Source organism: Eleutherodactylus coqui, chromosome 1 (genome assembly GCF_035609145.1).
Source record: "Eleutherodactylus coqui strain aEleCoq1 chromosome 1, aEleCoq1.hap1, whole genome shotgun sequence".
Taxonomy (NCBI): domain Eukaryota; kingdom Metazoa; phylum Chordata; class Amphibia; order Anura; family Eleutherodactylidae; genus Eleutherodactylus; species Eleutherodactylus coqui.
In genome coordinates this window covers 304,220,077-304,234,392 of record NC_089837.1, presented here as the reverse complement: position 1 = coordinate 304,234,392, position 14,316 = coordinate 304,220,077, and the positions used below count along the sequence as shown (strand labels likewise).

The window sequence follows — 14,316 nt, the reverse complement described above, 5'->3', positions numbered from 1 at the left end:
GCTCTGGTTAAGCTTACAGTTAACTAAAATCCCCAAGTCCTTTACCACATCAGTGTTCCCCAGTGGTTTCCCATTTAGCGTGTAATGGTGACATGTATTCCCTGCCCATGTGCATAACTTTACATTTATCAGTGTTAAATCTCATTTCCCATTTTTCTGGCCAAGCCGCCAACTTATACAGAACTTCTTGCAACCTCCTTGTGTCCCCTCTTGTTTTAATATCTTTACATAGTTTTATATCATCTGCAAATATTGATATTTTACTGCACAATCCTTCTACCAGGTCATTAATAAATATATTAAAAAAAAGAATAGAGCCCAATACCGTCCCCTGTGATACCCCACTATTATCGGTGACCCAATCAGAGTATGTACCATTAATAACCACCCTCTGCTTTCTATCACTGAGCCAGTTACTTACCCACTTACACACATTCTCACCCAGACCAAGCATTCTCGTTTTATATATATACCTTTTATGCAGCGTAGTATCAAACACTTTGAAACCACAATTGCACTGCTCTGTACTACTGTTTGTCTTCAAGCAGCTGCTGCTACAGAGAGTTAGGGAAGCAGCATCCTCTTGTATGTGTGTATTATGCCTGGAAGACATCATAGCAGATAGTCTCCACCCACAAGCTGAGGGAAAACTAAAAATTAAAAGTGGATTCTGCAGATGAAAAATTTGATGAAAATTTCATACACAAGTCAAATAATTGTCAAAAGTAATGTTATTGCTCAAGTACACAGGACAGCTTATTCCCAAAAGTCACTGGAAAAGACAATTTTGCTTTAAATGGTTAGACATTGGTTTACAAGGTAGCTACCTCTAGGTTGCACTAGAGAAATATTGTTTTTCAACAATACAAATTCTTAAGTTATTAATTTTCTAAAAAAATGGATCTTGTACTAACTAGAAGATTTCCCCCCCATGTTGAATACATGTCAACTAATGTAAGTTCTATTTTTTTTTCAGTGTGCCTTCTCCTTTGCATAGGGATTTCAGTATCCTTTGGTCAGGAAGCTGGTATTGTTCCAACATACACGGCAGGTATACCTACAAGGGTGCAATTTTCTATTAAAATGTAATATTAAGAATAGATGTATATTTTGCACAAACTATGTGACAGTCAGGGCTTAAACACAAGGACGTGTTTTTCTCCTGTTTTGCCACTGTGAACTCATGGCGGCAAAACTGGACGAAACACAACCATTGATTTCAATGGTTTAGTTTTCACTATTGGGATTCTTGCACGTTAATACATGCGAGAAAAGATAGGACTTGCCCTATCTTTCTCGCACGTGATTGTTCTACTTGCTAGAAAGATTGGGCAGGAGCTTTCTTCCTGCTTTTTTTATTGAAACTTGTGCAGAATAGCAGGGAGTTTGGATAGTAAAAAAAAAAAAGACTGATGCATGCGCTAATATGCTCTATAGCAGCGAACATATTTGCCTGTCTGTTAGCCCTCAGTAACAGAACTCTGGCCACTACATATGGCAACAGAAAAGTTGATATGTATTTCACATCTATCTTCTTTGTTTTATAGGTGGTTCACCCATGACAAACACTGCTGGGCCAGACGATACTGTTCCCACTATACCATCAGATTCAGTGAGTGTCTTAATCACTATGTTGTAAGAAAACTGAAGGAAATACTGAATTTCAGTTAGAAGGTCATTGGTCACAACTCCCAAGAGCTTCTATCACTGGACAATACAATTGAATACAATTGCATAGAGTTAACATGAGGAAGCTGCTGTGCATATATGTAATATAGATGTTATAGGCAGCACTTCTGGCTACAGTATAATAGCCAGTTGTCAGTGCATGTTATGTTGGAATTAAGTGTTTCTGTATGTAGATATCCTGGAAATAGACTGATTTAGACACAATGAGAATCGCTCAAAATTCACTCAAAAGAATCTTTTGACCGATTCTCGTTCTGTCTAAATGCAGGGACATCGTGCAGTATTTGTGCACGAGTCGTTGATTGCTGAATTCTAGCTTGCTAGAATTGAGCTATCAGCTGTTATCAGCAGAACAGGCTGCTATCAGCCGGCTGCACTGATAAGATTCTCTGTGCCTGTGTCCTGCTGTGAATTCACAGTGGGGCACAGACTGTAAGCGCAGATAACACTACAGCTTTTTTCTTATGCAAAACAGCTGTAGTGTACGGTGAGAGATAGCGGCAATGTCCTGCTGCGCCTGTATAGTAGCTAATTTGCAATTATGCAAAGATCATCACTCAAAACTGTCACTCAAACTGTCGTTTCAGCGACTTTTGAGCGAGCATCTGTAAGTGAAAATTAGTCAGGGGTATTAGTCTTTCCCTGTAATTACATGGCATGTGCTATGTATATACCTTACAACTTAGGCCCCCTGCACACAGCCGCGATTTGTCCGCGTGAAAACACGCACAGAAAACAAATTGCAATATGTTCTATTTACTTCAGTAGTGACGGTCCGGCTCTGCTCTGTGCATGTGCCGGCTGAGTGGCAGCCAGCACACAGCGCAGAGAGGAGATGCCGAGAGCAGGTAAGCCGCAGGTTTCTTCAGGGGCACGGGACCGCATCCCGCTGCGAGATCCGACCCAGCCGTCTGCAGGCGGCCTTAGCACCACGAACCAGGGACTGTAATGACTGTTTATCAGAATATGCAACAGTATGCTCCAGGGAATGGCTGCTAACCACCAAAAACTGAAGATTGTTTAATACTACATGCTAGAAAGATAGGGCAGGACCTCCTCATGCAGTGTTTGAAAGGGGGAAAAAAAAGTTTTTTACCTTGTTAAGGCGCAACAACGCTCTGTCTTTTTAAGCCCAGAGACAGAGCAGGAAAAAAAAAGTCACACTGCGAATGATAGCGTGCGTGAGACACGCTATCATGTGCAGTGCACAATCGCTGCCCTATGCAGTAAGCACAGCTTCACACAAAAAAAAGTGACATGTTCTATTTTTGTGCAATGAAGTTGTGCAATTAGCTGTGCAATTTCAATGGGAAATCGATAAGGCACCCCCTCACATAGGCACTTTTTACAGCGATTAGTGAGGCGGTTTCAGCGCTAATCGCGGTACAACGCTCCTATTTTTTTGCAATGGGACTGCTCACACAGGTGCAGACAGCTGCTCGATTACAGCACTTTTCACCTCAGAGATTTTCGAGCAATGCATGCGTGTATCCAGGATCTTCGTTCCCATCTTCCCTGACCTCCCTCTTTGGTTTCGCAAAAGGAGAGGAGAACGAAGGAGGCGCTGCTTTGGGCGCACACATTTCTGCCCACCGACAGCAGCGCTGAGAGGAGCAATGGCGCTGTAAAGACCAGAAATAGGTACGTATATGGGTCTTAGGGAGAGTGCTAATATTGTGGGGCTTCTGTGGGTGGGGTCACTATTATTGCTGGGGCTTCTGTGGGGGTCACTACTTTTGTGGCGATACTATGGAGGTCACTACTATGGTTGGGCTTCTGTGGGGGTCACTACTATTGCTGGGGATACTGTGGGGGTCACTTATTGCTGGGGCTTCTATGGGGATTACTACTATTGCTGGGGATACAGTGGGGGTCACTACTATTGCTGGGGTTTCTTTGAGGTTCACTATTATTGCTGGGGATACTGGGGGGGGGGTCACTATTATTGTTGGGGCTTCTGTGGAGGTCACTATTATTGCTGGGGATACTGTGGGTGTCACTATTATTGTTGGGTTTTTCTGTGAAGGTCACTATTATTGCTGGGGATACTGTGTGGGTCACTATAATTGCTGTGGTACTGTGGGGAGTCACTATTATTGCTGGGGCTTCTCTTCGGGGGTCACTATTATTGCTGGGGATACTGTAGGGGTCACTATTATTGCTGACGGATACTGTAGGGGGATCACTATTATTGCTGTGATACTGTTGGGGGGGTCACTATTATTGCTGGAACTTCTGTGGGGGTCACGATTATTGCTGGGGATACTGTGGGGGGATCACTATTATTGCTGGGGATACTGTGGGGTATCACTATTATTGCTAGGGCTTCTGTGTGGGTCACTATTATTGCTAGGGATACGGTGGATGTCACTGCTATTGCTGTGATACTGGGGGATCATAATTATTGCTGGGGATACTGTGGGGGTCACTATTATTGCTAGGGATACTGTGGGGGTCACTATTATTGCTGGGACTACTGTGTCAGTCACTGTTATTGCTGTGATGCTGTGAGGGAGAGGGTCACTATTATTGCTGGAGCTTCTCTTGGGGGGGGGGTCACTATTATTGCTGGGAATACTGTGGGGGTCATTATTATTGCTGGGGATACTGCAGGGGATCACTATTATTGTTGGGGCTTCTGTGGAGGGTCACTATTGCTGGGGATACTGTGGAGTGTCACTATTATTGCTGCGGATACTGTGGGGTATCACTATTATTGCTGAGACTGGAGGTACTTCTTCCTATTCTACATTGCTCCCCTTATTACTCTAAATTAAAGACTCCACAACGTTTTGGCTTGTTAAAGTGGAGTAGGCTACAGCTTTATTAACTTTTAACAATTTAAACATTCAATAAGTTTTGACTCTTTCGATGCTTCATAAAACCACGCTTCTTTCTCGAAATCCACAAAGCCGTCCATAAGTCCCGATCTCATCGGGCTTGCAAACCACCCTTGTCCCATTATCACCGCTGACATGGAAGGATTTTACGTCACTAAGGATGTGGCATACCCCCTATGACGCACTCCACCCCTCCCACCCGCACTATCGCTACCTCCAAACTATCCTGCAAACCCAACAGAAAAATGCCCAACCCAATGTCATTGACATGTACACCATCCTTTCTCAGAATATCCCACTCCTTACTCTCTAGCTCCCAATGATGAACAGCTATTCCTCCCAGTGATTGAACAAACTTTAAAATCTTCGTGTTGACAACTTGTCTGACTCGATCAATAGCCTCCGGGTTTCTTGCAGATCTCCTAACACACCATGCCGTAATGTCGGACCAAACCAACACCACTTCTTGAAAACTGTCATGAAAGCGCAGTATATCTTGCTTTGTGATCACCAATAGGTCTCCTAGCTTGACTCTTCCTAAATCATTACCACTGGCATGAATAAGCAGGATCACTCTTCTTGGGGTCCATCTGCTGATCCGCTGAACCTCATGTAGCACCCTGGACCACTGTAAACCTCTAATACCATGCCACTGCACTATCGCTCCGTCCAGGCCCAGATTCCTTCCAACCGGCTGAACCGCAGCCCATCTTCCAGCCCAATGGACTGGAGTGGAGTGTCCAACAATCCACACATGCAATGCCTCAACACCTGTAACAAAAAAACAAACAGGAAAAAACCCAATCCCACATAATCCAACAAGTTCATACCCAAGTCATTTACTGACTCTCACATAAGCAGCAAATCTGTCCACATGTAAGACCTGTATGCCGCACATAAGACCTATATGCCATCTCCCTATCCTTTTAATCCCTTCAGCACTCACTCCACAAGCCTCCACCATTGTAGCTGCTCCTATCCAGAACGAATGTGTCCCAAATTGGGTTCAATTCCAATTTCTTTAATGCTGAACACAAAACCGCTGCAAACTGAAAATGCGTCAAAGGCAAACCAGAAGCCCTCTTTGAACATCAGGTGGACTACCCAAGCCCCCTGGTGACCTACAGGACACTACAAGCTCTTTTTTCTGCACAAAACTACTGCCGCTCCGGTGTGTTGTCTGCTCTGCCTTGACGAGTGCTGTGCCCACCTACGCAAAGCACTTTGTGAACTTTCGCTGTCGGCCCTGCTTCCCGGCCGATGATGCTGAAGATTACTCACGTATAACCCAGAGCTCCTTTCCAATCCTGCAATAATCTGCTCCCCCTTCCTCCATCAACATAAACCCCCTGTCCTACCCATTACCACCTTGCCTTACCGTACTGAAATCAAACCCAGAGCTCTGCATAACCTCCCCCCCTATACTCCCCCCTCTCCAATGTCTGCCCAACTAAGCTGCTCCTCCTGCTTCTAGCCGACTTAAACAGGGAGCCACTACCCACCCATATGCTTCCCGGGGAACATCTGACCGCATCCAGACCCCCCTTCCCCACTGGCGCTCTCAGCTCGCCACCCACAGCTCCAGGGCTTGGGGTGCATGTCCGAGGGACACGGCGCCACGATCTTGGATGGCCATGTGGTGCTTCCGCTTCATGCCAGTCAGAGCCTTCCGCCTGGCCTCTGGACGACCATCCCCTCTACTTTTCCTCTTACTGGCACCTCCAGATCCTGCTGTCTGCCATGCTCCTGCATGATGTCCTGATGCTCTACCTCCCGCAGCTCTTTGCAGCCAGGCTTGGGCTAAGCCATGCTGGCGGGTTCCTACGCCACTGTGGGGGCTCACTATTATTGCTAGGGCTTCTGTGGGGGTCACTATTATTGCTGGGGATTTTGTGGGGGGGGGGTCACTGTTATTGCTGGGGCTTCTGTGGGGTGTCACTATTATTGCTTGGGCTATTCTGGGGTGTCACTATTATTGCGGGGAACACTGTTGGGGTCACTATTATTGCTGGAGATACTGTGGGGGGTGACTACTATTGCTAGGAGTGGTATAGGGGAATGCTAATACTACTGGGGTACTGTGGGGGTCACTATTATTGCTGGGGCTGGTATAGGGGAGTGATAATACTACTGGGATACTGTAGGGGTCATTATTATTGCTGGAGCTAGAATAGGGGAGTGCTAATACTACTAGGGCCACTATGGGGGTAACTATTATTGCTGGGGCTGGTATAGGGGACACTACTACTACTGAGGTCGCTATGCGCGTGGCAGCGTAGCTCAAGCTGACTTAGGATGTGTTTACACATGGCGGAAATGCTGCGGAATTTCCGCAGCTGTACCATTGGTTCAGATTTTGACTAAAAATCAGCTGCTGAGTTTTCTTCTCTCTCTCCCTTCAATCTATATAATTGTGAACAGCTTTTATTTTGTATTCATGAGACTGCGATACATTTCAGATTATGTTTACTGCATTATTGTAAACCTCGTAAATTTCTAATAAAAATTACAGTTAAAAAAAAAATCAGCTGCAGATACACAGCGGCGCTCCCACTCCACTCCTCTGTAGGCTTTTTGCTGTCACGTTCTCCAGCTTTCGGTTCCCGTTGGCCAGGTCAGGTGCGACGCCGCTGGTCAGGTGATGCCACTACAGGCTACCAGAAGCCAGGGATAACTAACAGCGGGAAGCCTATGGGGCAGGTGAGGGGGAGTGCCACATGGTATGAAATCAGCTGCGGCAATGCAGCTAATTTCCAGTCAATATCCGCACTAATGGTATGTATTTTGATAGTTTTTTTGGATGCAGAAATGCTGCGGAATTTGCTCCCTGTCTTTTTTAAACTAGCCCTGTACTTTTTATAACGACAGAGGTTAAATCATATATTGTGATAAGCCCCGCCCCCTGACCACACCCCTCTGTCTCGCATTAACCCTGGGAAAATCTGGTCACCTTATGTAAGACCTGTTCACATGTACTGTCAATGGACAGGATACAAATCCCCAAAACACAGCACGACTATAAGACCCCGGGGACATTCACATGTTCCACAACCGATGTTGTGTACCTGATCCTGTGCAGTAAATGTTCTGTTGGGGGCCTTTATGTTGGAGAAACAGGACAAAAACTGAACGCGAGGATGAGATCTCATGGACAGACTATTAGGGCTCATGTCCACGGGGAAAATAGGATTTAGGATCCGCAGCGGATTTCCTGCATGCGGATCCGCACCCCATAGGGATGCATTGACCACCCGCGGGTAGATAAATACCCGCGGATCGTCAATAAAAGGCATTTAAAAAAAAATGGAGCATGAAAAAATCTGGACCATGCTCCATTTTCATGCGGGTCTCCCGCGGGGACGGCTCCCGCGGGCTTCTATTGAAGCCTATGGAAGCCGTCCGGATCCGCGGGAGACCTAAAATAGGAATTAAAAGCATTTACTCACCCGCAGCGGGCCGCGAAGCTCTGCTCTTCCTCACGGCCGCATCTCCCTTGCTTCGGCTCGGCGGATGTGCCCGGTGCATGCGCGCGGCACGTCGACGACGTGCCGGCGACGTGCCGCCGGCGTCAGGAATTCATCCGCCGGCCGAAAATGAAGATCCGGCCGTGAGGAAGAGCAGAGCTTCGTCGCCCGCGCCGGAAAGGTAAATGCTTTAAATTGGTATTTTCGGCGCTCATGTCCGCGGGGCAGGAGGGACCCGCTGCAGATTCTACATGGAGAATCTGCAGCGGATCTGATTTTCCCCGTGGACATGAGGCCTTAAAGAGAGAAGGACAGAATTACCTGTGACCCAGCATTTTTCTAGTCATGGACACAACATAGAACACATGAAAGTCACCATATTAGGGTGACTACCCACTAGCAGTTTTTTCTGCTGCGAATTTGCTGCATTTTTTCCCCCAGATGTCTATGGAACTTTCTAATGTTAAAATTGCAACGCAGCAAAAATGGCAACTTGCGTTTTTGCTGCATTGCGATTTTAACATTACAGAGTCCTATAGACATCTGGGGAAAAAAAGCTGCGAATTTGCAGCGGAAAAAAAACGCTAGTGGGTACTCACCCATCAACGTCAATTTCAAATCACAAAGCCATAGAAGAATTTGGGAATACAAACTTATAACAACTTTTAACACTTTCAACAGAGACCTAACTTCTTCAAAAGAATTCATGTGTGACTGAGAAAAATGAGAAATCTATAGCACAGATAACACTCTGGCCTGGTGACCCCCTAACACTGATTCAGGGACCATAAAACCTTCACATCTTCTATTTCTCTACTCATCCGTTCTTGTAAAAAAAAAAATGTTTACAAATTGCAAATTAATCACATCTAGAGATGAGCGAGCATACTCGTCCGAGCTTGATGCTCGTTCGAGTATTAGGGTGCTCGAGATGCTCGTTACTCGAGACGAGCACCACGCGGTACTCGTCTCGATTAAACGAGCACTGACCATTGAATTCAATGGAGCCGGCAATACAGCCGGCTCCATTGAAAGCAATGGGCTGCCGGCAAGCGCGGGAGTGAGACCCCCCCACCCCCCCGCACTGTGAGCATAAAGATCGTTCTCCTCTGCCACAGCTGTAACAGCTGTGGCAGAGAAGAACGATGTTAGCCCATTGAATTAAATGGAGCCAGCAATACAGCCGGCTCCATTGAAAGCAATGCGCTGCGGGCGATTTCGGGATGAATTGTTGGGAAGGGGTTAAATATATAAGCCCTTCCCTGCAATTCATCCTGAAATGTGTAAAAATAAAAAAAATATATATACTCACCTTTCCGCTGCAGCCGGAGTTCAGCTGCAGCCGCCGGCAGTTCTCCTGAACTGCTTCTCATTGGCTCAGCGCAGGTACCAATCTGATTTGTCCCGCTGAGCCAATGAGAGGCAGCAGTCACTCACCCATTCATGAATTCATGAATGGGTGTGTGAGTGAGACCTGCCTCTGATTGGTCAGGCTGTGACCAATCAGAGGCAGCTCATTCAGCAGGCGGGGATTTTAAATCCCCGGCTGCTGAATACTACAGAGAGCAGTTCAGAGAACTGCCGCCGGCCGCCGCTGAACTCCGTCTGCCGAGACCGGGTGAGTATATATATATTTTTTATTTTTACACATTTCTGGATGAATTGCAGGGAAAGGCTTATATATTTAAGCCTTTCCCGAAAATTCATCCCGCGATCGCCCGCAACGCATTGCTTTCAATGGAGCCGGCTGTATTGCCGGCTCCATTGAATTCAATGGGCTAACATCGTTCTTCTCTGCCAGAGGAGAACGATCTTTATGCTGACAGTGCGGGGGGGGGGGGGGGGGGGGTTGGGCGCTCTTGCCGCTATTGTGGCTTAATAGTGGGACCTGGGAACTTGAGATGCAGCCCAACATGTAGCCCCTCGCCTGCCCTATCCGTTTCTGTGTCGTTCCCATCACTTTTGCGAATTTCCCAGATTTTCACAAATGAAAACCTTAGCGAGCATCGGCGATATACAAAAATGCTCGGGTCGCCCATTGACTTTAATGGGGTTCGTTACTCGAAACGAACCCTCGAGCATTGCGGGAAGTTCGACTCGAGTAACGAGCACTTGAGCATTTTGGTGCTCGCTCATCTCTAATCACATCATGTCCCTGCCTTGTCGTATGTATGTATGTATGTATGTATGTATGTATGTATATATATATATATATATATATATATATATATATATATATACACATACCTCTTTAAATCTATTTTATTATGCCTGAGGAAGAACCCTAGGTAGGTTGGAAAGCTCGCTATAACATCATGTATTTTTGTTAGCTATTAAAAGATATCATATTTACAAGATTACTTGGTTTCAATCACTGGGAACAATCACATTTTGCTTACATAAAGAAGAGATGGCATTAGGATGCTTTCTGGGAAGAATGCAAGCTAATAGAGTCTGTGTGATCCTCTCATCCCTGCAGTCCATAAACAGACCTCGTACTGAGTATGAACAGGTGGGGGACAGTAGACATGAGTATAGGATCTTTTTTATGTTTGGATATGTGAGGGCCCCTAATTAAAAACCAAAAAAATAACTTTTAACGTTGCAAAATACACTAACAGGTATTGTGTAGTGCACATGTGTGTTTAGCTGTGTAAAACTTGCCTGAATTGCTTAACATCACCAAGCATAAAACTTGTTTTGTCAGAGAAATGTGTTTGTATACACATCTGAATAAAAAGTAGGACTGAGGTCTCATGCACATGGGTGGATTTTTGCTGCGGAATCCGGGGCTGGCGTTTGCATCCGGGTTCTGCAGCAATGACCCTCCATAGCATGCTATAAAAAAAAGAATCCTCATGCACATGAACGGAAACCAATTCCAGCTTCCGCTCGCGGATGAAAAACCGCAGCATGCTCCATTTTCCTGCGGATTCCACATGAATAGCTTCATAGAATCATAGATAGAATCATAGAATGGTAAAGTTGGGAGGGATCTCCAGGGTCATCGGGTCCAAGCCCCTGCTCAGTGCAGGATCACTAAATCATCCCAGACAGATGTCTGTCCAGCCTTTGTTTGAACACTTCCATTGAAGGAGAACTCACAACCTCCCGTGGTAACCTGTTCCACTCATTGACCACCCTCACTGTCAGAAAGTTTTTTCTAGCATCTAATTTGTGTCTCCTCCCTTTCAGTTTCATCCCATTGCTTTTAGTCTTTCCTTGTACAAATGAGAATAGGGCTGATCCCTATGCACTGTGACAGCCCTTCAGATATTTGTAGACAGCTATAAAGTCTCCTCTCAGTCTTCTTTTTTGCAAGCTAAACATTTCCATATCCTTTAACCGTTAACTCATAGGACATGATTTGCAGACCACTCACCATCTTGGTAACTCTTCTCTGAACTTGCTCCAGTTTGTCTTTGTCTTTTTTAAAGTGGGGTGCCCAAAACTGTACACAGTATTCCAGATGATATCTGACTAAGAAAGAATAGAGGGGGATAATTACCTTACATGATCTAGACTCTGTGCTTCTCTTCGACATCCCATAATTGTGTTTGCCTTTTTGGCTGCTGCATCACATTGTTGACTCGTGTTCAGTCTATGATCTATTCATATACCCAAGTCTTATTCACATGTGCTGCTGCTTAGCTCAATTCCTCCAATTCTGTATGTGCTTTTTTATTTTCCTTGCCCAGATGTAGGACTTTGCATTTCTCCTTGTTAAATACAATTCTGTTAGTCTCTGCCCACTGTTCAAGCTTTTATTTTTTTTAAGATCTTTTTGAATACTCCCTCTCTCTTCCCTAGTGTTAGCTATCCCTTCTAGCTTTGTTTCATTGGGAAATTTGATCAGTTTCCCATCAATTCCTCAAGATCATTTATAAAAATGTTGAACAATACTGGACCTAGGACAGAGTCAATGGGAACCGATGGGCTGTGGATCCCACGGAAAAAGCAGGAGTTTAAAAAAAAAATCAGTACTGCGCATGTCTGATGGTGAGCCGTGCGGACCATCTGCAGTACAGAAGACAGGTCCACGCGGACACCGATGAAGAAGAGGAGAACAACACAGGGTCAGCCACTGCAATCAGGGCTGGATTCTGTGCGGGATTCCACAGCCAAAATTCGGACCTGCTGTATGCATGAGGTCGAAATGATACTCATAAATGGGTTGCCTGCTCCGGACAATACCTATCCAAATGCTCTATTCATATAGCTATATTACGCAGCTTGACCATGTATAACGTAGTAACCCAAACAGCTCATTGGTCTCCTACTTTACTGGACAACGCTATTAAAGATACATTTCAGTTGTAGCACTTTGTTACATGTGATGGGCATGTCACTATGATTCGAGTGCTGGGTGTGTAGGGGCTGGAAGCTTAACTACCAGTCTCCAGACTAAACTGATATTAATGGAGAGATGATTGCACATAATTGTTTTTATTTAATGGTTTCTCATAATCCTTTTTGACTTCCACAATTCCATTTTACAGTAATGTTTCTTTCCTCTGCATCATCAGGAATCCACTTCCCACACTTTAACAGTAAATATACTTCTTAACTGTTCAAACCCCAGACATAGCTGCTGGAGTACAGCTGCGCTCTTCCTCATCCAACCATCCGATTGAGTAGCCATCTTAAGCTCAAGTCAGGCTTTCAAAGTTAATAACCCCCCCCCCCCCCCGCACCGTGTGTCAGGGAAGGTGGGAGGGGGGGGGGGGGGGAATTACCCTTCAATGGAAATTTATTGACTTCAGCATTAGATGGCTACTCTTCAGCAGGTACAGTTAGTGAGTGACTACTCCCGATTGATATATTTCTAGCTTTGTGGGAAATTTGCCTGTTCCTCTGGGGTAGAGAGAGACTTCTGGATAATTCAGGAATATTGCGTAGGCAGTCATGGGATGTACATATATGCTGTATACCTGAGTATATAGTATGAGATCACCACAAATGATTAGAAACAGTGCTTTTCTCATTCATGTAGTCAAACATTTTGATGTAGAAGAAAAAAAGATACCTGCGCTGATATGAAAGTCCCTTACCATAAATAAAAGGCCAATGGAAATCAATCCAAAATGTAATGCCTTTTTATTCAGCCAACAAAAAAGAGAGAGAAAATACAAAACCATAAAATACCAAGAAGCCTGCAAGCTTCTTATAAGGCAAAATTTATTGCCCTATCGAAAGTCTGCAATGCGTTTCGGCGCACACCGCGCCCTCGTCAAGCATACAATACTTACAGAAACATACATTTATATACTATTTCTTTACATACCATGTATTAGTAAAAAAAAGTATATAAGTATGTTTCTGTGAGTAATATATGCTTGACGAGGGCGCAGTGTGCGCCGAAACGCATTTCAGATTTTTGAGCGATAATCGTTGTGTCTAAATGGCACTTAAGGGTTCTTCCTCAGGGTAGTTATATATATATATATATATATATATATATATATACATATACACACATACATATGAAAAGGCACAGATATAGTGTGATTAATTTGCACTTAAAACAATACCAGAACAGGATGAGTACAGGAGTAAATATTTCATAAGGCCACTGATAAGCTTTATGTGAAAGTTTTATGCTCTCTAAATTGGTGTTAGGGAGTTACCAGGCCTGTGTGTTACCTCTGCTCCAAATTCGTGCAAATGCAGGCGATAAACTGCTAATGAACATTAGTGTCTATTAGCAGTTTATGTAAAACAATCGCTTAAATTTTTTTGAACGATTATCTTTGTGTGTAAATAGGCCTTATAGGGCTTCTGTCAGCAAAACCAATTTTTAGCTGTGCCCTGCATCCCTGTACAATCTAACCTGTTGAAAGAAAACAGTTAAAAAAACAAAGTAAACTTGCTAGCTGATTTTACCTGTGTCCATGTCCTGTTGAGGGTTCCGTTTTATCCTGCCAGACTCAGGGTGTTATCGGTGTGCAGAAAGGGATTTCTTAGGTAAAGCCTTTTGGGATTCCTTAGGCATTGTCCTGGTGTTGTTTTAAGTACAAATTAATCACACCATGTCTGTGCCTTTCCATATACGTATGTATATATATATATATATATATATATATAAATGTGTGTATATATATATATGTATGTTTATATATATATATCTTCGGATCTATTCCATTAGCCTGAGGAAGAACCCTCAGCAGGTTCAAAAGCTCGCTATAACATCATGCATTTTTGCCATTAAAAAGTATCATATCTACAAGATTACTTGGTTTCTCTTGCTGGGAACAATCGCATTTTACTTTAGTTTATGAATGTTATGATTTTGGAACTATATTACTATAGCTACAACTACTGTA

At 44.3% G+C, this 14,316-nt stretch overlaps 1 protein-coding gene across 1 annotated transcript in view; it reads left to right on the top strand.

The window, feature by feature from the left end:
• Positions 1–14,316, top strand: part of LOC136611959 (uncharacterized) — a 67,195-nt gene that overhangs the window by 32,654 nt on the left and 20,225 nt on the right. The window contains exons 3-4 of the mRNA XM_066591967.1: positions 977–1,051; positions 1,548–1,612. Of these exons, the coding sequence (XP_066448064.1) occupies positions 977–1,051; positions 1,548–1,612 (140 nt within the window). The remainder of the gene's footprint in view (positions 1–976; positions 1,052–1,547; positions 1,613–14,316) is intronic.